Source organism: Catharus ustulatus, chromosome 1, assembly GCF_009819885.2.
Source record: "Catharus ustulatus isolate bCatUst1 chromosome 1, bCatUst1.pri.v2, whole genome shotgun sequence".
Lineage (NCBI taxonomy): Eukaryota > Metazoa > Chordata > Aves > Passeriformes > Turdidae > Catharus > Catharus ustulatus.
Window position 1 is genome coordinate 143,204,302 of NC_046221.1, and position 25,222 is coordinate 143,229,523.

The window sequence follows — 25,222 nt, forward strand, 5'->3', positions numbered from 1 at the left end:
TATCTTTTGAGAATATGGTGGAAGACGGACTGTGTATTTTCCACATTAATGAAGACCATTGAAAAAACGTGCTGGAAACTGGGACAAAACATGTCTGTGAAGAAAGTGCTGTGTAAAGAGTATTTTGGTAACTTATTCAGCAGAAAACTTCAAATTAACCCTTAGTCAAGATTGTTTCAAATATATATATAAATATATACAACTACACACACAAAAAAATCTTCCCACTTACAATGAAACAAACATCAAATTGCAATAAAATCAGAGAACCCTTAGGGGCTGCAACAACCCTCAGTGGTACTACAGCCTTTCAATCTTTAGGAAGAGGTGTTTAAAAATATCCAAGTATTTTTTCCTCTATTCCATAGAAATAAACTGATAAATTAAAAAAAAAGGTGAAAAAATAAAGAGGAAGAAGTTATCATTACCCTTTAAAAAAATCAGATTATTGTTGCAAACGCCTCACCATGTGCAGATTCTGTGTGCCATGTTGGTCCCAATTTAATTGATGAGAGTATTGTGATTTCAGTGGGAGCAGGGTAAACCTTTTTGTTTCATTTCTAGCAAAGTAAAACGACTGCAAACTACTTTCCCAAATAGACTCTATTAATATGATTTAATCAAAGGGCTGTAAATGGAAACTGTTGTCTCTAGGCCACCCATCACTTTATTGCTTTTTATTAGAAAGCTTCTGTCTTTTCCAATACTTCTGCAGCATTTTAGTAGAACAAAATTACTTGTTAGCAACCTGTAAACAGTCATCTAAAGTTCTTTAATATTTATATCCTTTAGAGGCTTTTCAACCTTTGTGTGAGTTCAGGGCTGCCTGTACAAAATAAATGACTGTCGCAGGAAGTATAAACATGATATTTACAAGTTCAAAATTCTTTATTTTTTATACAGTTCTGATGAGTATTTTTTATATTTGTAGCCTAAGCACTGTGTAGAACTGGTATGCTTCTGATATTCACAAAAATGTAATAAAAAAGTAAAATAATTAAGGATAAATTGCGCACATGCAAGGATACTGTAAAATTAATCCTGCCTTAAGCTATGCATTTATGTAATTTTTTTGTACCCTAACAGTTTGCCTTCCTGTGTTTTTTTGATGGAAAAATTCCATGCAAAATCCTGTATTTTCTCTTGGATAATATTTCACATTCTTTAAACCTTCCATTAATTATTGTACATAACATTCAGACTGCCTTTAATGAAAGAAAGGAAAAACCTAAAAACACAGCTACTTTTGTTATCACACTATAAATCCTAGCTCAGGGATTATGCCAATTACCTGATTTACCTCTACAGAGCAACTGAGGAATTTATGCTTATTATCCTTATCATTTTTCATATGTTTGACTCAATTTATTTATTAGAAACCTGTCCTTAAAGTATTTAATGAAAAATAATATTTTCACAAATATTTTGACTCTGGGAGTAACATAAATCCATCCACTATTCAAATTCAGTTGATTTAAGGAAAACAATATTTGGAGTGGTCACCATGAATGCTTTAAGACAAGTTTTAATAAAAGTGTCTTTGAAATCCTTTTTCATGGATATAATGTTGGCATTTCACTGCTGAATAACATTCTACTCAATAGACCATGGTTGATGCATTTCAGTTCTTCAAATTCTTCTCCTGTTGCTGAATTTAAAAAAAAAAAAAACAACAAAAAAAGATCCACTGACAAGCACCAAGTTTGGAATAGCCAAATGCAGTTCTTTGGAAAATAATTTCAGCCACCTTTTTCTAAACCAAGCTTCTTGGGCGACAGTTGTGAAGTGTTTTCAGGAGCGATAGCGAAGCGGCTTTGCATCATCCCTACACACGTCCCTTCCACTTTCAAGAAGCCCTTCGCCTTTTACCTTCAGACTGTGGGTGTGTTGCTGCTGAGGGCAGTGCCAGTCCAGCTTCTCCTGGGATCCAGTGCAGAATTCCTTTAAAAGTCCAAAGGCCGGATCATCATGGTGGTGGAGCGCAAGGAGTAGCTGGGGCCTTTGAAGTAATGCCACTTGATGCCATTGAGCTTGCCGTGGTTTTGTCCAGCTGTGTAGAACATCCCATTGAGATTGGAGGGGCCACAGGCATCAAACCACCACCCTGAAACCATTAAGACAAAATCTAAATATTTTATTTTGTTGTATTAGGTTTAGCTGATTAGGAAATTCTGGTAGCTCATGAATAGTGCTGGTGGTATGGTGTTTTCTTATTTTCCTCTTTTGCTCTTTAGTGCTATCCTATAGTCAGCAGAGCTGGAGAACACACACATGTATTTACAGAATTGCAAAATTAATTATGTCCCAAGCCATTCTAGTTTTATATGTGGTTTTATAAGTAGTATGTGAAGTAAAAGCAAGAACATGAAAGACAAATGAACTGGTTTTCATATTTAGACAGTATTGCATTTTTCATTTAAACCTCATAAAATAATTCAAAATTAATTTGCATAATTTCATTTGTTATTTTGAGTATAAGCATGATTTGATTTTATTTACCAGCCCTTTGCTGTTGCTTTAACTGTGACTCTTCAGCAGTTCAATTACTTTTGCTCCCAGTACAGATGTTTTTAGTAACTGGATTATGAGAATTGTGGTGCTGCATTGCCCTATTTTAAATTGTTGCTTTAAGATGAAATTAATCAGTGAACTCTCTTGTTTATCTCTCCAAGATCTTTTCTTGTTAAGGTGAATTTTAGATTGCCATGGGAGCTAGAGTTTTAAGAAAAATTCCAAATAACATGAAACTTGGCAACACCAAGACTACAAAACACAAACTGACAAAGATAAACTAGGTGACATGCTGACTTTTGTGAAAGTAGTGGGAGTTTCGCTGGATACCTTGATGGGAATAGAATTTTCTCTCCAACACCTTGCAGAGTATCTATGTATAGTAACAGAAAGATGCTTAGTTCAGACTGAGAAAGGCAGAATTAATTCCCAGACTATAAAAAGCAAATATCCTCAATGTAAAAAATGTATTAATTTCTGTGGCTGGGAGTTCTATTTGACAGAAAGATATCTGTTGGGGCTTTTTTCATAGAGAGATATATAATTTAATAAATCTTTAGCACAGTTTTTACGGATTTTTTCCACAGAATATGGTTGTACTGAACATTTGTGTCACGAGACAAATAAGATCATAAACATCAGGTAGTGACTTTTGCTTTTGGTAGCTAAATGCTACTTTAATTTTTAAAAAAGGTATTTCAGCCTGCACATTACAGCATTGCAATCTTCCCAGGACCTCTTGTAAAGCATTTTCTAATAGTATTGGTAGTGGCAAACTTATCATCCAGTGAGCGTATACTGAATTCTGCAGGTGTCACTGTGGACTAGAGTGCAGAATTTAAAATTTTCAGTGTGTTTTCCACTTTGACTCCTGGATAACGAATTAAACTGTGACAAACTCCTTTTAGATAATGTCCACTGTCCCAGGGAATCCTCCAATTCCACCATATTTAATGGTTAGACTTTTATCTGCCTATAATGAATGCATTATATGAAAGTATTTTAATCTACAGTTTACCACTACCACCAATAAGACATTGATTGTGTTTAGCCCTCAGAACCAGGGCTCACTCTGTTATTTGTAGTCAGATCCACATAATTTATGCTTCTAGTTTTGTAATTCCTAAGATTTTGGAAAGTACTTAGTATTTTGTTGGGTTTTTTTAAAGAAGTAACACTTCATAATGAAATCTTGAGGGATGAATTTATGCCAGATAAATTCTGACAATCTTCTATTTTGGTACAGCTGACCTCCCTTTGATTTCAATGTTATGCCTAAGGGGGTAATAACCAAAGAAAGGGAAAGCTGTACAGCTGATGTTTTACTGTAACCACAGTATAATCTTGTAGAAATTTAAGATGAAGTTAAACAGAGAAATCCTAATCCTCATTTTTCAAAGCTGGAATTCAGACGCAGCTGGGTTGTTTATGGTGTCGGGATGAAGATACGGCAAGCTGACCTGGTTCCCATTTAATCTTAAAGGAACAGGAATAGATGCATAAATGGTCTTTTTTGGGGTGAAGGTTTCAGTGATGCCATTAAAAAAAATCAGTGTAAAAACTGGAACAAACCAAAGGAGCATATAATTTTAAAAAACATTTGTGAGGACTTGCTCCAACCTCTCATCATAGATTTCTTCTAAACAAACACTTATTTCAAAATATATTTTAATGATTATAACTTTTTTCCTATTGTACTCTTCTTGTTAGTGAGAATGAATGAATGAATGTTTTAAAAATGTTTCCTAATATTGCATTAAAACTTTGGGTTTACTTTCTCACTGTCTTTGGGGGTTTTTTGTGGTTTGTATTTTTTTTTTTGGTTGGTTGTTTTTTGGGGTTTTTTTGTGGGTTTTTTGTTTGTTTTTGCTTTTTGGGTGTTTTTTTGTTTTGTTTTGCTAACCTTACTGGTGGTTTTTTTTCCCCAAATGGTTATTTCTCTCCATGCTCCCCTGCAGCCCTCTGAGAGGCCTTCACTCCTCATAGGACCTCAGATTATCACAAGACTTCCTACACCGAAACTCACATCTTTGAATGGATGCAAAGGAAATGTTTTTTATTAATGCTTTCTATGTTGAGGGAAAGAGGAATGCAAGCAGTGACTTCCTTGGTAGCTATAAGGAAGTAGGGGAACATAAACCAGGGAGTTCTGAAAGATATACCTGCAGCATGCCATTGCAGAAAATACCAAATAAAGCAGCTCCAGAGCTGCAAGACAGTCTGACCCAAGGAAAGACACAAAGTAGCCAGATGTTGGGTTTTTACCCGGAGTCCACAGGATTTTCTTATGAATAATATTGTTTATTTTTCTCTGCAAGCTAATGGCTTTCCCAAATAAGTATCAAGTCATCCTTGAACCACAGTAGGATTTTAACTTTGGAGATAACTTTTGGCAACAATTTCCATGGGATATTTGAATCAGGCAAGAGAATGATAAAGAGTAGGCATCATAAGAAATAATAGTAGAAGTAATATTTTAAAGTGAAGTGGTAAAAAGAAGGCTTTCATGAGAAGTTTAAGTGAGTTTTTATTTAGAGAAGTAGTTGCCAGGTGCTGTGATCACAAAGTCGCTAATCACGTATTTGAACTGAAGGCCAATCCAATTTTTTAAGTTAGGCCACTTCTAATATTTTGTATAGTACAAGCAGCATTACCATCTCTGTAATAAAAATCCCTAGGTCATAAAATATATTTTCTAGACAAAATATAAATTAAATTATGCATAGATAAGTTGTTTGAAAGTTCAGCTACACAAATAGAAATGAATCCTCAATGTAGATGGCTGTTCTTCTGGAACAGTTAAAGAAGGTTCACATATTGTGTATAGTTATGCCTTGTTCTTTAATTCATGTTGCTGTGACCAATGGGAAGTTGTTAAATTTCATGTCAACTCTTTTCATTAATAAATATTTTTTTATGCTTAAGCTACCTATCACAGATACTCGAGCTCCAGGCTATTCTGTATCTATACTGTACTTTATATTTGACTGAATATAAATATATTTCAATATATATATATTGAAATAATTTCCACAAATTCTTGCCAAAAAAACCTAGTAGAGGGGCATTGCTTAAATGAGTAACAATATTAAAAGGAGAAAACCACACAGGCATATTTTATAATAGTTTTCTGAAGTGGCAAGTATAATTTCTGCATGATAGAATCTTCTTTGTCAAAAGCAATATTAAAAGAGTTCTTTTATATGCCAAAGCTAACAGATTTGCTTTTTTGGCTTGTATAAATACCAATTAAGCATGTATGTGTGTAAAATTCTTTTTCAGTGACCTAATGCTCATCAATTAATGACTGCACTGTAAGGCTGGTGTACCCTGAGAACAGTAATGACCTCTCAGGTTTGATGGGAGGTGCACTAGCTGACTTTTACGTTCTAAACAGTAGGTGTCTAAACACTGCATGTTTGATAGCAGACCCTTTGCTCACACATCTCTGTTCTCCCTCCTGAGGACACTGAATGTCTCCAAATGCTGCAGGATCAGTGCAGGCCATTCAATAAGATCTAAAGTAGGTCTGAATGGTACATTTGTGTGGATTTACAGAATAACTAGATCCTATGGAAAGCCAATATTTATTTCTAGTCCAACTGGGTTTGTCCATAAAATTTAGTGCATTTGGCAACAAAGCCAGTAAGAAAATCCACAAAATATTGAAATAGTCCTTAATGTTCAAAAGAAATAGAAATTTATTTTATGAAATATTTCAATGTTTCTGACATCCTTTACTTTAAAGAAATTAGATGGCAATGCTTAGGATCTGCTTAATTTTGCATTGGTAATTTCTCTGGATGACACCTCAAACTATCAGTGGAGCCATGGGACAGAGTCCAGAAGAGTGAATGTAACACGAAGGGTTCAGGATTGTTTACTCAGAATTCGAAAGAAAAGTTGCCAACAATTTCAAATAATAAAAAACCAAACAAATGAACAACAAACTTTCAAAGGAATTGAAAGGAATGGTGTCTATTCTTTCCAATGGTGGAAGATATGACAGGATGGAATGCATTTAAATTATCATAGAATTAGTTAGTCAACATGCAAGACTTTCTTATATTAAGTGTAGGCAAACTCAGTAACAGACATTAACATGAAAATTAACATAAATAGAATTCTTGAAGATAAATAGAAAGATAGAAACAAATAGACAGAGAAGAATCTATCTGGGAAAGGGACTAACTCTGGAAGTGATTTTTTTTCTAGTTTATTCCTTAGAGTATTGGATTGACCAGACTACCATTTGACAATCTGAAGATTACATTAGAACTTAGCTGTCAGAATATAAGATGAAAAGGCATTAGATTTTCATATCAACTAGATAATGCAGTCCCTTTCATAGGGACCTTTTTATGAGGTAAAAATAACATGAAACTTGCAGACTGGTGACTGTGTCTTAATGTATCACAAGTTAGTCACTTCCTGAAGGTTTCCTAAGACTGTATTACAGTTGCCCATATTTAACCCTGATAAACATACCAATTTAGTAATGCTTTTGCTAAAAGTGCTCCACAGTCATATGTCTAATTAAATATTTTGAACATTTCTAGCAAAAAACCAAATAATATTCTCACCACTTCTTATTTGCATGGTCAATATATTTTTTCATTAAAATATTTGGCAATCTAAGTAGGACTTCATTAATGGTGTTTTCTGAGGAATTTCTTTATGAAAGCAGAAATATGCATAAAATTTAAAAACTGGTTCTTTTCTATGTAAATAGGTGTCTATTCAGAGGTTCAGGTTGGATACTTTTAAGTGTGTTGCTGTTGTTTCTTTCAAATATTTTGTTTCAAGGAAAATTTAAGAAAAACTGTGGCTTTTCTGATTGGAGTGTATGGGTAGATTTTTCTACTCAACCAAGAACTTCCCCCTAAGTCATGACATGAATCCTCCATACCCGTCTTGCCAGAGATTCACAAAATTGATCCTTTGGAGAAAAAAGTAGTGAAACAACAGGCAATGAATGCAACACTGTTTGGGAGCCATTGAGTAGTCTTTGACTTGATAGATGGCAAATCTATTGAGGCTCAATAAATATGTGTTTAATAAATACATATTTCTCTGGCTCAAGAAGTCCCTGAGAATCAAAAGATACTGAGAAAATACTCAAGGGATATATAATTTATTTGCCTGCATTGACTGCTGTCAGAGACAGGAGACACCAGCTGGATGGACCTCTTCTTCCAGTAAAATAAAACAAACAAACAATTTATTTGAGTCATCTATGCTGCTTCAAACCTGGCAAGACATCTAGAAAGTCTCTCTGTCAAATTATTTTAGGGATCAGAAGTTTAACAATATTCTCACTTCCCACTTGAAGCAAGGTAAATGCCTTTGTGAACACCTCAGACTGCGGCCAGTACCAGACGAAGAAAATCACCTTAAATCTCTTTCTCGGTGAGCCAAGATAGCATAAGTTACTTTCCAGTGACTGAAAACAATTTCACAAACAATTTGGGACTCAGCTGACAGGTGGTATCTGGCAGAACAGATGGGAATTTGGCCCAGGAATCTGATCCAGAGATGTTAAATGCTAAGGGCTGTATTGAAAATCCAAGAATTTTTAACTTCTACTCATAGGCTCATTCTGCTGACAGTTTGTTGCATTTTTAGTGCTGTTTCTTGCAAAAAAAGCTGTGTACATAACTCATTGGGGCATTCTTTGGACTAAGGCTTGAAACAATATGGGGAGATATACAGATACAGACATATATAGATATATATAGATATACTATTTTTTTCCACTGGACTGAGATATTGAAACAATGAAGAAATTATTTAAAGGAATATGATTTAAAGTAAAACAAGCACGCTTAATTTAAATTTTCCAAATCACAAAAAAGGAGCTAAAACTTTTCAATATGACGTCAGTTTAGAGGGCTTAAGAAACCAACTCAGGCACATGAATTTGAAGGCATTCCCTAAAATCCATATAGAAATAGAGCCAAGTAAAGAAAAAGAAGGCACATACAATACACTGTTGGTGCTTCTGTATAATTCTCCCAGTATTTAATTTCTCATTCTAAGAAAGAGGGTTGAGATATAAGAGGAGAGAGAATAATAGTTATGATATAGACCAAATAAATATGACAACTAGCAAGATCACAGAGAGATATGTGTGTTTTCCTTACATTTTTATTTTCAGCCTCGATTATAACCATATCACAGTCTTGAGCTTTGGCTTATCTCAGCCTTTATTCCTGACATAAATATATTCAGTTCACCTCATAGAGATAACAGACTCACCCAAACTGTCAAGATAGCTAGAAACTTGCCTCCAGATTTCATACCATTCATCATTAAAGAGCTCTCTGTGATGTTGCCAAAACTAACAGTCTGATATCTTTTCAAGGAAAGAAAAAAAAAAAGAGGTTTTCCAAAACCTGTTAACATTGTTACTTTTCTTTGTCTGGTACAAAACTGAAATATGCTCCCTAAAAAGATGTTTTGGTATTTAATTCAATTCTGATATTTCTCAAGGAATGAGAAAGTTGTTTCAAGGAGAAAAGCATAGCAGAGTGTTTGAGGAAAATTCTAGCATGATTGAAGTCTTTCTTGACGCACAACAAATTACAGTGTCGTACAACCTGTCTCCAAAGGAATATTACTCAGAGTCTAGTCCATAAGAGTAGACTCATCTATCTCTAAAGGCCAATTGCACCTCCCTTTACTGTGTGATAACTTCCTAAACTTGTGGTTTCCTCAGCCTTTGGTAGTTCTCCCCCTTCCTCCCTATTAATTTCATTTGGTACCATTTGTAAATCCCAAAATGTGGTTATGCTGTCGATTTACAGGAATGCTGAAGCAATAATGTGAACCTGGTGGCATGGTTGTTCAACAGCAGACTGACCTTAGCAGGGCATTGACCTGTCAGAGAACTCAGAGCAGGAAAATAAACAAAGCCCTCAGCTCCCAGAATGAGTTGGCAGGGAGCAGAGGTGATTCCAGGCAGCTCAGACACATGAATGAGTCTGCACTCCAGCACAGACACAACTCACTCTCAGGAGCTTCTCACTACACTCTGGCCTGCCCTGGAAGTAACACACTTTAATTTAGCCTGTTCTCTAAAGGGAAAGGTCAGCAGCTTTATTGAAAATAAACTACTGACTCCTTATCCACTGTCTGTCTCCAGTTCTATCTGACTAGCTTCTCTTTTTTATAGAAATGAAAAGGTAGTGTCTGATCACCTGTCCACTGGAAGAAGTTTCCCATGATAACTTCTAATATGATATCCCTAGAGGAAGTTAGGGGAGCTTGAAAAATTGGCTCCTTAAAGACTTTCCCAGCTGGGTCACTTCCAACTGGCAAAAGAGAATGAGGAGTTGGGTTGTGCATTTGATATAAATTCTCAGTGATGGGAAACCATCTTCTGTCAGCAGATGATTGCTTTAGAGGCTCATATATGCCTGGATGTGGCCTTAGCTGCATTCAACCAGAGTGCCAGTAACCACAAATAATACAGGTTTAACAGTCTGATCCAAAATACTGAAAACTTTACATGTATAGGATATTTTCCAGGAAAGTTAGAAATCACTGAGAGAGAGTGTCCAAACAAGATCAAATATGAAGATAAGAAAGGGCCTTTCTTGGTCATACAGTCAGCAAACCAAAGAATCCAAATTTAAGTGTTCTGCCTTTTCTGTGGTATTCTGGAGATAAAAATGAGCTTGCCCGTATAGGGGTTAGGAATAACTATCATTTGCCAGAGAAAATTGTCACTATTAAGGGCATCAGGAGCCTGAACGGAGAGATAATCTCAGGTATTCATTCTCTGTGCTGGAGGGTACAAATACCAATCATATACACAATACTTGCAGGCAGTCAGATTGACTTGGGACCTTAAACTGTCTCAATGTAACTTGTCTGTGCTCTTCTCACAAGGGATATTAGCTTAAACCTTCCAGATCTGAACAGGTGGTCGCAGGTCTAGTCTTTCACAGGTGAGTGAATTAGTCATTTAGTGTCTTTATGCATAATGCTCACCTAACAGACAAAGTTTAACCATTATAAATAACCTTAATAACAGAATCACATCCCTAAGCTAGATAGATCATGTATTACAAGTCCAGACTTTGATTGTTTCTAAGCTTTACTGTCTTATATCTAATACCTGACCATTTCTCTCTTCTTTTGCTGGTTGATTGTTCAACTTCTCACAAATTTCTTTCCACCTTTTAAATCTTTTATATTTTTCTTTTTTATTTTGCCTTTCTTTCCTAGACAATTACACTGACTTTTGCTTTCCTCTTTGACAGTGTTGCAACAGCTTCAGTGCAGAATTATACTGACTGCATCTCTGAACGATCCTTTCTCTGCTGATAGGAATCTAAGTATTGACATCATGACAATATATGTATAGAAAAAAGTAGCAGTAATAATAATAAAAGATGTTTTCACTCAGGACTTATACATCCATGATACAACTTCATCCATGGGTGCTTTAGGAAAGCACAGTAGATTCCTATTAATGTACCATATTTTCTGAGTGAGTTGTACTCACCTCCAGTCAACATGAGAGCACATTTACACATGCAGTTGTCGTTGTCAGCATCTTTTGTACTGAATTCAGCACCATGCAAGATCAGGCTACTCTGTTTTCCAGCAGTTCCACTGTGACCTTTTAAATAAAGCCTGAAACAAGAGGAAACAACCAGGGTCACCAAACAGAAAAGAAAGATAAGAGATTCAGATTTTTTCCACATCAGGTTGTTATTCTATGAAGTGCACGCAGAAAATTTGTGAAGCTTTTGTTCTTTGGTTCAATCTCTCTGTTGTTTTAGGTGTGAAAAGAGGACATTTAGGGTTTTGCAGTGTATCTGTAGTAGCACATAGTCCTTCCTCCAGAGCAGAACTGAGCTCAAGGAGTTGGAACTGGAAATACAGTAAATTCACGAATACAAGACGCACTGACTATAAGCTGTATCTCTGGGTGTTGGCAAATATTTCGTTCTCTGTCCATAAATAAGCCACACCTGAATATAAGCCGCTCTGTCATTCGCAGCGAGGACCCGCGTGCAACAAAGTTGCCAAATACTAACAGAACCGCGGCATGGCGGGGGGTTTACTGGTTCAACTAAGGTTGCACAGGCTCGGCCCGCTGACAGGGGCTGCTGACGGGGCCAGGTGGCCCAGCCCGGCGCTGCCGCTCGGGGCTGGCCGCTGCCTCTGGGTTCGCTCGCCCCGGCCCCGCTCCCACCGCAGCACCGGCCGGCCACGGAGCACCCCCTGCTCCCGCTACGGCGGCAGAGGGTGGGGTCAGAGCCCCACCCCTCCTCCCCGAGCCGCGGCAATGGCGGCGCTGGGTCCCCCTGTCTCTCCCCCAGGCTGCGGTAGAGGAGGGAAGGACAGAGCTCTCCTGCCTCTCTCCCCGCCCCCCGTGCTGCCTGCAGGGAGCCAGGGCAACAGAGTAACAATTTGTAACAATTGCGAAATGTCGGCTTTTACTGGCAGGTGCTTGGCTTGGCGCCCTGGTTGGCACGTCTGGGGTTATAAACTTCAGAAAATTATTCACAGATTAGCCGCCCTTGAGTATTAGCCGCACTTCCGGGTTTCCACCAAAATTTTTGTCAAATTGCTGCGGCTTGTATTCGTGAAATTACTGTACAATAAAGTAGAGGGAGAGAGCAAGGAGGAGTGAGAAGAGATGTCCAGATATCTGAAATACATTGACAGAATTACTGAGAACTCAAGTAGCTGGTTTCTTTACTGTTCCTTTACTGTGGCACAGAAACAGCAACCCCAGTTAAAAGGAGTCATGCAATTAATGCCTGGGCTTGGAAGAGGATTTTAGCAGCCTTAGAATTTTTAATTCCACCATTTACAGCACAAGCCAACAACCCATTCTGCCAAATCTGTCTCTGAGTGACAAATGGAGAATAACTCAGAGTTCAAGCCACAAAAGTCCTCATAATTTGCAATGCAAAGTATCTCCTTTTTTAAAGAGTCTTTCAGTTAGAGGAAACCACAATCATGAACTAGGAGCTGGAGCTCAGCTACCAGCAGCCAAATGTGCCAGCAGCAGGAATGTTTAATGTTACTAGCAAGGAAACATTGAGCACCTGGGCATGTCTGACCTGAGTTCATAATGAGAGGAGAGGAGAGGAGAGGAGAGGAGAGGAGAGGAGAGGAGAGGAGAGGAGAGGAGAGGAGAGGAGAGGAGAGGAGAGGAGAGGAGAGGAGAGGAGAGGAGAGGAGAGGAGAGGAGAGGAGAGGAGAGGAGAGGAGAGGAGAGGAGAGGAGAGGAGAGGAGAGGAGAGGAGAGGAGAGGAGAGGAGAGGAGAGGAGAGGAGAGGAGAGGAGAGGAGAGGAGAGGAGAGGAGAGGAGAGGAGAGGAGAGGTCTCCACTGAAGTGAAAAACATCTGTTCTGTTTCTTCTAGGGTTATTGAAGAGAAGTAAATATATCTTTTAAATATCAAATGTAAAATGCAGAAGAACTCATTGGAACAGAGGTAGGACGTAAGCAGGAGAGATGTCTTTTTCTCTCTGTGATTTATCTGGGAGTGCTATCCTAGAAAATGTTTTCTCAATTTCTCTCACAGAGTGAACAAGGAGAGCAGATGGGAGTCACTGACCATCACTGTCTCTCTGTTGTTGTATTTTTATCCAGTTAGTTTTCATGAATAAAAGAGTAAATGCCTTTACCAGAGTATCATTCATCTATTTGTTTAGGTGAAAGACACACTTTGCTGTGGTGATCACAGTACTAACAGCAGGAGCAGAGAACATCCCTAACCTTTCTAGCCTACAGTAGTAGTAGTGGTTAAGCCATTGGCATTTTTTCTGAGATGAGGAGAGTCTGTCCCAAGACTGAGATTTAAATATATCCCAGTTCTCCCACAGAACTTTGGAGTTGAATTCTGCTTATGAGAGCAAGGACACCATAAGACAGCTTCCCTTAATCAAGTACATGGTTGCTGGCTTTTGTTGATTTAGTTTTAGGGTGTTTTGGTCTTGCATCCATCTGTGGGTGCATATTAGGTGCAAGCAAAGCCAATTCGATTAAACTTGTCACAGAGACTTGTTACAGAAAAGCCTTGTCAGGAAGAGGTTGCTCAAAATGTGAAGGCATAGAACTTAGCAACCTACAATTTCACACCTGCAGACTAATGTGAACTTAACCTTATTTTCATTATTTTCTTCCTGTATGTCCTCTAAAAATTGAGACAGCAGATGCTAAAATGAATATTAAAAAAAAATTATAAAGGAATTATCAGGTTTATTTTTTAAAGTAGTTACACTCCCTACCTTAATTTGATTTTAATTTGGAATGTTACAAATACCTTTGGACTCAATCCTTACAGCAAATGTTGTATGAGTAGATAGATAACTACATACACATAAACATACAAAAATTTTGGATTAAATACAAATATCATGCATAGTAAAATACCTTCTGATAGCACAAAAATAGATAAGGCCAAGTGTAAGCCTCACTAAAAGACTGTGAAAATCCTTTATAATTTAACAAGAAACAGCCTAGGACAGGAATTCAGGAAGGTCATCATTTTATGCTTTTGCCCGATCTATCAAAGGATGTTTGTTTTAGACAAGATTAATCTAAGATCTGTCTTTGCACATGTCCATTTCTTTGTTTCATACAAATGAAAAGCTGGAATTGGTCCCATCTTCATTCATTGGACTTTTGCCTTGTTTTTCGGGCTGTGCTTAATATTTTGCAGAACAAAATAAACTTCCCTGAGGTTGTGTTGATAGAAAAATTATTTTGTCACATGATATCTATGATCTGAGTTTAAATGGCCTAAACACCCTCGTTATGTCAGCCACACCAAAACTCACAGAAGTCTCATAAAGTCAGTATAAAAAGCAAATGCTGTTTACTTAAATAAGAAAGACAAGGTTAGCAAGACCTTTTTATTAGCAATCAACACTATAAAACACACTTAGTCCAATTAAAAAAAAAAAAGTGTAATCTAAGAAAACATAAAACAAAAAGAAATAAATATTACTTGGGGTTCTGTGTTTTTCCCAAAGGGTGAGGGCATTATGATTATTTACAAGCTCTTTACTTTCCCATATGTTTTACAAACATTCCACTCAACACAGATTTAGATCTTGCCAGTTATGTTTGACTATCCCTCAACACAATTTGTCTAGTAGACCTCCAGTGACTTTAAAAGAATAAAGCTTAACTTGGCTCTGAGCTCTAGTGTACTTATCTGTACTGCAGCCATGTGCAGATGAACCTCAGGGTGAAACAGTAATTCTGCTTCTTTGGGCTTTTCTCCCTGAACTGGCATTGCCCAACAGTTAGGAAAAAATGACATTGTGAAGCTGACACTACTTTACACCACAATCAGATCTCAGTCAAAACCCAGAACTGGTCCTGAAGCAATCAAGAGCTTCAGTTCAAGCCATAAAAGTCCAAAGTAGTCTGGTTTGAGACAGCAAGTTTGCACAGCACTAGGTCAGTTGATGAGCTCGTTAGCTCCCAGGAGCAATGGATATCTCACTTGGCTTAATTAGTTATTCAGTATTCTCAGATTTAGATTTCTAGGACTGAACCTTTAAAACAAACTTCAAATACCTGCTAGGACACGATTTTTCTCCCTTAGAAAAAATGGCAAGTCAGGGAACAGTTCTTGGTTGTTCTTGGAGACAAAGGAAAGGAAGTTAAGAATGAAAAGCAACTCAGTGTTGATTAAAATTCAAAGAACATTTTAGGAGTACATCTCCAGTCTTTCCATTTGCTTATGGTCAGGAAATTCTGATCAAGGAAAGAAGGGGAAATGCTGCTCTGATTTACACAATAGGTAGGAAAATAAATTAGTGGTCATATAAGCTACAACAAATCTACTTTATCTGCATACAATGAAATTGAAAAAACAGCAAATAAGCAACAGCAATTAAATAATTTGTAAATAGGAGAGAGAAATAACTGCATTTGTATATATACATTAAATTTTGAGGACTTCTGATGAATTTTCCATGAAACCTTAAATTCATTGTAAAAATATTAAAATATTTTGCACTCTAGTTTAGAAATGTTTGAGGTTGAGGAAGGATTTAACTTGCATCTTCCATCTGGTTCACAGCTGCATCTAAATTTTAGATAGCTTCAGTTTTTGAAATGAAACTCAGTTGTAAAGATGCTGAGGTTGGTAGAGTTTCATGAAGTGCTGCGTTAGTCAAATAATTCCATTCATAATGGAATTTAGGGGATTAAGTCACCTTGTGAACCAAAGCCCACTGGACTGCAATCACTTAGGTGGACCCAGTATAAGATTATACTTAGGATACTCTTAAATCTAGACATTAATTGTAATAATACTAGCAAGAAATAAAACAAAACCAGAGAGCAATTTCATTTTAAGTCCAGGTTTTGGGGTTGTTTTCCCTTAAAAATGCTTTGATTAATTATTTGGGAATAAACCCCTCTTTTTTATCAATGAATTAGACATCATGTCTACATTAAATATTGTTAGTTTATTAGAATTCTGGCCAACGCACCTTTTCCTGAACATATTGCAAAATCTCACCAAGTCTCCCAAAGGTAACAGTTGTCCATGGATAGCAAAATCACCTCTGTAATAGACATCTTACAAATATTCAGTGATAGATAAGATGTTGTGAACAGGAGAAAAAAATCTAAATAATCACTCTAGAGAAATACTGCTGTCACTGAGATTGAAACTAAAATGTCTGCCAAAAGCCAGCTAAACATGGACTTAAATAAAATGGGGTAACTATCTGGGAATCACAGCCCCAGTATTTTACCTATATACCCTAAATAGTTCATCATTTAGTACACCCACTAAAGGATAAAGGGAAACATCCATTGTGTCAGCTGGTTTTTAAAATCAGTGGAAAGATAATTTCTTCACTAGAGACAGAGCATGAGCCATCTGTGATGACCAGGGAGAACCCCTGAGTTTGAACTCTGACAAATTGTAGAGTAAAAGGCATCTTGGTCAGTGCCCTCGTCCAGATTGCAGATAGATTGCCTCAGCATCTATTTGGATCCTTTTTCTATTTTAGGAAATAAAACTTTTTCTTAAACATAACTTCCTCCTTTTTTTTTCTTTTTTTTTTTTTATTTATTTTACTTATTTGAAAGGGGAGGAGAAAATATTTGGATTTTATTAGGTCAGTGTATACTCTCCTTATGAAGACAGACTAAATTAAATTGACCCACAATTTTTCTCGTCATGAATCAAGATTAACTAGATAGAAAGGATGCAACACCAGATCAGGTAAATAATTATTAGAAGTAAACTAAAAGCTACTCTAAAAGAAAGGAAAATACTCTGGACAAATTGAAGAAACAAGATAGGGTGGAAGATGACAAAAACTTAGAAACCACTACTCACAAAATTTTGAACTCTTGCTAACTCATTTAGTCAAGTTGCAAGAACAATTCACCACCTCGACTGCTGCCTGTCTTTGAATGAATAACTGAGGTAAAAGCACCAAAGAGAAGCAGAAAGGGAATATCACAGTTGGTTTCTGATCAGAGAAAACCAGAAAAATCAACAATAACACCAAAGAATACTAAATTTTTCCCACTCCTATCTTCAGTACAAGCTTGAGAAACAGTGTACTTGGTAAATTCATGGACTTTTAATTTAACTTTATTATATTCTTAATACAGTTTTTAACTGCAAACAGTACACATGATGGCTCTGCAAAATGTTGAAAACCTGAATAATGCAGTAAGTAACTGGCAATTGGAGCAGATTTTTAATTTGGCTCTTAATATTCTTGCTGCCCACACATGAAAATAATTTCCTTCTACATTTCCTTTAGAAAAGTGTAAGACAAAATAACCTCTGTGTTTCTCCTCGTTTGCTCTGTAGCAATGACTCACTGCTGTAATTATTGTCTGACATCACTGCAGCTCCTTGCCCATTCTCCTGTAGAGGCAAGTGAAATGTGCCAGCCAATGAAATATTAATTCAATATATCCAGAGTAAGAACATATATCTGCCAGTTTTAAAGATAAAACATTAATGTAAAATAAAGCTATAAATGAATATGATCAGTTTTCCTTTGGAATTGCTTCAGTACAACCTGTCTAAGGGACAACAAATGTTTTATAGTAGAGGGATCCTTCCCTGGAGTTGCACACTTTAACAGAAAAACTTGTTTTCTCTCTAAGAGCCCATGGTAATTTTAGCTTATGTTTGAATTTCAGACCTGACAGGTCAAAGGAGAAAAATATGTTTATTCTGGATAGTGAAAAAGCAAACAACCCAGCCATGAATAAGAAACAGATCTACACACCCCAGCAAAATATAAAATTGTCTAGTAAGCCTGGATGTTGTACCGATTGTGAGTTTTTACATATAATACAACAAATTTTATTTTTCTGTAGTAAATTTGATTAATAATTGATTAAAGTACTGTACTTATTGAGTAAAAGTATAGTGGGTAGGGATAATTAAAAGACATCAGGATCTACTGCCAGAGAATTTTTTTCTTAAAATGCAGCACATGGCCTGTCATGCTGCTGTGTGCAGACAAATGGTGCTTTGTCACGGTTTACAACAACTGCTTAAAAATATGTTTATTCTGGACCGGGAACAGGCAAACATATGTTTCTATTAGTTGAAATGCATGCTACAGAAGCCACAGAAAGTCACAGTGGCAGTGTGAGCTGCTAGGTTTGCAGCTGATGTCGGTAGCATGGTGGTGATGGAGAGGAAACATACGGTAACGCTGGGTTTTACTGCTAGCAGAAACAGAAACATATTTAAGGCTACTATCACAATGATGTGTTGAACAGAAATAATTCCCTCTACTCTAATCTCTCACCAAACATAGCACAGAAGAGATACATTAATCTGCTACTACCATTTTCTGTTAAAACTATTTTTCAACACAATACTTATTAAAACAAAATCAGCCACCAATGGTTTTTCTCGCAGAAATCTGAAATAAAACTCTTCAGTTATTAGATTTATTACATTTTTTATTAAATGAAAGTTAAATTCTTGCTACAGAAAAAGATTTCACTCTCTCACCAGCTATATAGCTGCTAAGATTTCCTGTTGCTTCAGAAGCTACCACTTTTGTCCTGATTCATGGCTCTATAAAAATGATGTTAATTTATAAAATGTAGGAGCTGAATTAACATCAAACTTGAAATAACTAGAGATGATCAATGTTTTAAATGGACATATAAACACTGAACAATGCTAAATGATAATTCAAATTATTTTTATATCATTGAAGATTGATGAACTTCTTAAAAAATAAAATACAAAACTGAACTTTTTCCCAGGACACAGACAAAGCCAAGGTTAGAGAAATTTGCTTAATTCACAATGTAACCTAAAATTAAAAAAAAATATTTTTCTCCCTGCTCAAACAACATACTTCCTGGGTTTGGCTGAAGCCAACAGCAGAAATGCCAAAACTGATTCTTATGGGATTTTTTCAGAACAGAAATACAGGGATTCTACAGAGAAAGTAATATTTTTAAAGTTTTTAAGGTTTACATAAATAATCAGGCCTTCTGATGCTTATCTTTTCTGAATTGCTGAAGCTTGTGGTGTTTGTATATCTTTATTTAAGGATCTGTTTTACAGACATTGAAGTTAGTGGAAAAGTTCAGTGAACATTTGTTGGAAATTTGATTTATCTTTAAGTTGATTAATCATGTTTGAAAATCCAGTACAAAGAGACCCACACAACTACAGTAAAATTTAAACTTAATACTTCTTCCAAAATATGCTTGGAAGTTCCAAAAGTCTCATAAATATAGTTTGTTGAAATCCATGCAGATATATTGTAATAGTGGATTTCATAAATCTATGCTTTAGTTGTACTGAGGGTGACATTAATTATACATTGTCATCCACATAGGTTATACATTATCCTAATTAACTGTTTTAGATAAAATAGAAATAGAAACCTTAATGTATCAGCATGTTCATGCTTACTTTTACCCTGATGGCTACTGTAGAGATAGTTGGTTTTTCTTACCATGCAGTGACATTGAGAAATATCATTTACAGGCCACAGTAAAATATTTATCATGCAGTTCATTTAATTGAAGGTCATTAATCATAAGTAACTACAAAAGTTGCTACTATCATAGATAGACTTAAGTTAAAAAATTATATTAATCTTACTGAGATAAATTGGTGTTTGGAAATTAATGTGTCTAAAGAGTAAATAGTCAATGTAGGTTGCGGGGAGGGGTGCTAGGGTTTTGATTTGGGTTTCTTGGGGGATTTTAAGTTGCTTTATTTTTTTTGCTCCGTAAAGAATATGCTGGAATTATGCCAGAAATTATCTATAGTTGTTAAGAATGTTATCTAAGATTGTTAAGTACCTAAGTCCATCTTTACTGATCAATATGTTAATTAAAACTTTGCTATGTTGTTGTTTGCAATTAGAAGAAATCTATGACGATGACATTTAAATGTGTATTTCTATTTACAGACATACAAAAGAATGTGTACATATGTACATGCCTAATTCTTGATGATCCATAGGTTTAATATTTATTTTCTTTTATTTTTTTAAACCAAAAAATATTAGTAATTTAGACTACTAGTAACTGGATAGTCATGGGGGTTTTTTTTATTTTACCTGGATATTGTATCCTCACTCCTTTCTTTATTGAGGAGGTTCAATTAAAAGTTTATACAGATCAGCAGAGAACTGCAGTCCACCTGCAACAAGCCACTATCCCAGGGATTCAGAGTGCATTTCAGGGAAGAAATTGAATTGGTAGTTTAATTTGTATTGGCCCATCCTTAATATTAGATTATTTTCCTGAAATTCCATGGTCATGATAATATCTCAGGTCAAAAAACAGGCACTGAGGAAATTGAGGCTTAAGCACCCCTGTCTTGCAGGAGAAACAGATCAAGACCTGCATCTAGTGCCACAAAATACTGAGTTTTCTATGAGAGCAAGTGGTAAGAATCAGGTAAGTGAGAAGCAGAAAAATAAGAGCAAACCATCACTCAGATGATGTCTTTAGATTACAAATATTTTGCATAAACCAAAATGAGGCAGTGTCCTTGAAAACACCTGTTCCAAAAATGTCAGAGGTTCAAATATCTCCTGTAGTGAATCCGTTGTTGTGATTTCACTTTAGGGAAATATTTCTCCTTCTATGCAGTGAAAGTAGGATGCTATCATTCTGTTCAAGAATCATGCCCCCTTCACACAGGCTTATATTGCTGAAGCTGTGTGCAGAATACAAGCTGCTGGCTAAAACAGCAATGAGAGGCACACTAGCTAACAGAATTCCTTACTAAAATATGACTACTGAAGTTATTTTTTTAAAATCAAATTGGATGTTGAATTACTTAAATACTGAATTGGACAAAATACCTAGGTTGAATAACATTTTTTCCTCATATTTCCACTGGCAAAACAGATAACTGAAACTGTGAAAGGTATCTTTCAAATATCATAGAATGATAGAAGAAATTTATGTTGGAAAAGACCTTTAAGATCAATGAGCTCAATCATTAATCCAGCACCACCAAGTCCACACTAAGCCATGCTGCTAAGCGTCACATCTCCACAGGTTATAACACCTCCAGGGAGGCTGACTCAAGCACAGCCCTAGACAGCCTGGTCTAATGCTTGACAACTCTTTCTGAGAATTTTTTTTCCTAATTTGCAGTCTAAAAGTCCCCTCAGGCAGCTCGAGGTTGTTTCCTCTTGTCACTTGTTACCTGGAGAAGAGGCTGACCCCCACCTGGGACAGCCTCTTCTCAGATAGTTGTAGAGAGTGATAAGGTTCCCTCCTGAGTCTCCTTTTCTCCAGACTAAACACCCCCAGCTACCTCAGCTACTCCCCATGAGACTTGTGCTCCAGACACTTCCCCAGCTCTGTTGCCTTTGTCAGGACATGCTTTAGAAATCTCTGAGGGGTTTTTGGTTTATTCTCCTTGTGAAGAACTTGGATGTAAGGAAATGAATCATTATTGATAGAGGTGGAAATAGTCTGCAATTAATTTTTAATCAATTTTTTTTATTATTTATTCTTTATTCTGTGCTAGCAGTTCAATCTTGTTTTACAATTTTGCCCCTTTGGCATTTTCAAACTCTGTTTTAGAAATTTTTCCAGTTGTTAATGACCTAGTAACCCCACTGAATCTTACTACATCATTATTTTAATGTGGATGGAATGGAATGAGTTTGCTGCCAACAGAATACAATGTAAAGAAACAACTTAATGAATAACACATTAAAATTAATATTTTGGGTTCTGCATGAGATTTTAAGATTTATGCTGGGATTCATGTCAAGAAATGTGTCCTTCCTGCTGCATGAATCCCAGAGGAAAATGCAAGGATGTTTTGGGGGACATTATTTTCAAAGCAAAATGTTAATCACAATTTTCTTTCTCCTACCTATGTTTGAACTTGTTCAGTGCTGATGGATAAGCCAGTTCACATTTTATGAATTTCCTCTAATCAGATTAAAGGGCTTTATCTGGTGGCTGTGTACTCAGACTCATGACATCAGTAAACAGCAAGAGATATTGAAGAATCAGTTTGTGGAGGTGACAGGAAAAGCAATAATTTCCAAATATGGAAACAACATAAGGTAGTATAAATGACAACGTAATTGTCATGATCTCTTTCTGACCCTTATATTTTAAAACTTTTTTATGGTTTTATGTCATCTTAAAGAGTGTGCAATCATAGTGAAACAAGAGCGGCTTGACCTTCAGTGAGAGTTCTGGTTGTCTTGCCTCAACAAGTACTTACTATGTGCTTAAAAGAAAAAAATTACTTGGGTATATTGCAGAATGAGGGCCTAAGCCTGTGTAAAAAAAAAATTAAAATGGAGGAGGGGAAGGAGAAGAAGGAAAAAAGGTGGGGAAGAGAAAGCCAAGGCTTGTCTTATTCATATAGTATAATTCGCACCAGCGTTATTAATTTTTTTATTAAAGATTTATTACATTGGAAACAGAATGTAGAATAAAAAGCACTTATATACACAAGCACATCCCACCTTCAGTCTAAATAATCTGCAACAGGCCTGGCTTGATTCCCTCACTCATTAGTGACTGTATTGTACAACACACTACACTTATCCTCTGACTTTTATCTCCATTATCGCACTAAGGTTAGGCTTTCATTGTAAGGGCAAGTATCTAGGAAAAGGTAACAAATTTTATAAGTGGCTAATGGATAAAGAGTTTCTGTGAAATGTTTATAGCTATTTCAAAAATAAATATTGGCTTCCCTGTTTCCTTGGTTTTCTTAATGCAAAATTAAGTTTGAAAAATGCCAAAATGAGTTATGTGGCACTAAGACCTTGGTAGAAAAATATAAACAGACTATTAAAACATATTTCAACTCCCTTGGCGTCATTTGTGGCCAACAAACAGTCATCTATGAGTGAAAGGTTAACTGACTGTCACCCATTTATGATCCAAGTCCTTTCCTGGTGCCACACTGACCAGGCTAACAGAGATCAGCATGTTTTACATGCCTTTTTCCCCCTAAAAACCCAGGTCATGACCTAATAGGAGCTGTTATTCACAATAAAGGCTCCTTTGGTTCAAATGGCTTTGAGGTAGGTGCAAAGAGGTTTTACTTCAGTGCAACTGAATTATAATTCCAAATAAAAGAAAACAAAACATGAACAGTGCACATGCACTTGGGTCAAGTGTGTTGAGCTGTTTCAGCACTGCTTTAAAATTGAAAACACTTCAGCATTTAGGATCTGTTGAAACAGAAGACTGGACACAAAACTCTGCATGATACCAGGCCCTTTTCTTTCTTTTCTGAGTAGGCTTTCATTGTTATTGAGTACATCCTTCTTGCAGATCTTTGCAGATCAACCAAACAATAAAAAAATTGTGCTCTGACATTCAAAGTTGTTATCAGTTTGAAGGTTTATGTAAGTTAGCAGCTCTTTAGACATGGGTTATACCTCTGCTTTGAGATCTAACTCAGCAACTGCATTGCTGCTGTGGCCCAATAATGAATAATATCATTTTTTATTAGTATTACCTTAGAGATAGAGACAGCTAAATCAGGTACCCATGTGATAGGAAAAAAAGTCACAAAATTCAAACCCAAGAGAATCAGAAACTCTTAGATTGCTGCAATAAATGACTATGAAAAATCTAGGATGATCCCTTTGCCAGATTCTCTTCAGGCCCTTCAGGTACGCTTTAATCTTTGACTCATGAAAGAAGGAAACCCACAAAAAATACCACACCACTTTGCTGGTATTTGTAAAACAGTGAATCAGTGAAGAAAGTGCTCTCAGGATCAGGCTCTAGAAACCTTGCCAGTAGAGCTGTTAGTGATAAAAGGATAGGGAAAAACCGCTGGCATTGGTTGGCTGGGAAGCTGGTAACAGATTTCAGAGACTTTAACCATGTACATTCTAGATTAAATAGGGGTCACTCTAAGACTTTCTGTTTGTATTTTTCAAGTAGATGAAAGCTTGCTCTGTCAGTTCTCTGGGCAGACATGAGCTCATTCTGCCCACACTCTATCCTGGCTGGAAGCTGAACTGTCGCAATAAGCGCGACACCGAGCCTACTCACAGGCAGGATATTTTAGCTTGGGCTCAAGGCCACATTGACAGCTCTCCCAAGCTTCTGTTTAGCTCAGAGAGTGGGCAGAGAGTCAGCAGCTATGGGGGCACATATAGCTCTCTGAGGGAGCCTTCGGGTCGCATTCTTCTTTGCTTCTGCATTATGGAGATCTAAGTTTGAATGTTTGGCTCATTGGCTGACGTTGAAAATTGTAGGCATTTCAGAAAACTTTGCAAGCATTTATTTATTTTTCTTTTAAGCTAGAGAAATTGTCACTAATACTAAATAAATTCATTAAAATCTTGTAAGCACTTAGTGGTCAGCTTCACTTTGATGGAGATCTTGGTCATCCACATGAAGAATATATAATATATACAATATAATATAATATAGAGTATATAATTTTTCTCATTGAAATCAGAGACATATACCATTTTTTGTCCTTTTCAGGACTGGCATTTGGAAGTGTCATTTTTTTGAGTTTTGATCAAAGTTATGGGAAGAATAATGGGAAGAATAATGTCCAGTTTAAATATTTTGAGCTGGACCTGAATTTGATCCTGAAAATGTACTGCACTTTACACTTGCACAGATAATAGTGAAGAGAACGATGCAATCGGGAATCTTCATTAAAGAAACTTTTCCAATACAGAAATATTTTCTAGTTGTGAACTTTACTGTGAGATTTTTTCCCTCATTCTGCATTTTACTTTGCATTGGTTTTTCTGCTTGCACACTCAAGATAGATGCATTATGTTGCAATATTATTTTTTCTGCATATCATTGATCAGCAAACATTAATGAAACTCTAAATTTTTGCACTGTAATACTATTGTATCTATCTGAAACATTTGACATGTCCTTAGACACTTTGTACATGAATTTTGAAGTCTGAATATTCTACAAAGCGGAGTTTTGACATTAAAAAATTCTTTATGGATGGTAAATATCCAGAAGTGTCTCAGTTACACAAAATCCTTTTCTTCAAGAGCTGTTTCATGTCAAAGCCCAGTGGAGATGAAGAAACAATGTTACTGACTTCTATATCAAAATCTACAGTAATAAAACCATTACTTTTTAACTCTTTGTAGATGCTTTGATGGAAGTAGTTTAAAGAAACGTAGCTCTTTTCGGTATTGTTAGTGGTAGAAGAGACAGCTCTTACCTTGGGGACAGTGAAGTCCATTCAGTACAGGATTTGATAAATT

General features: G+C 36.3%; 1 protein-coding gene across 1 annotated transcript in view; it reads right to left on the reverse strand.

The window, feature by feature from the left end:
* Positions 1 to 1,920: 1,920 nt before the first annotated feature.
* LOC116997311 (angiopoietin-1) overlaps positions 1,921 to 25,222 on the reverse strand; it is a 150,496-nt gene continuing 127,194 nt past the window's right edge. The window contains exons 8-9 of the mRNA XM_033062262.1: positions 11,024 to 11,154; positions 1,921 to 2,104 (exon numbers count right to left, since the gene is read on the reverse strand). Of these exons, the coding sequence (XP_032918153.1) occupies positions 1,944 to 2,104; positions 11,024 to 11,154 (292 nt within the window). The 3' untranslated portion in view covers positions 1,921 to 1,943. The remainder of the gene's footprint in view (positions 2,105 to 11,023; positions 11,155 to 25,222) is intronic.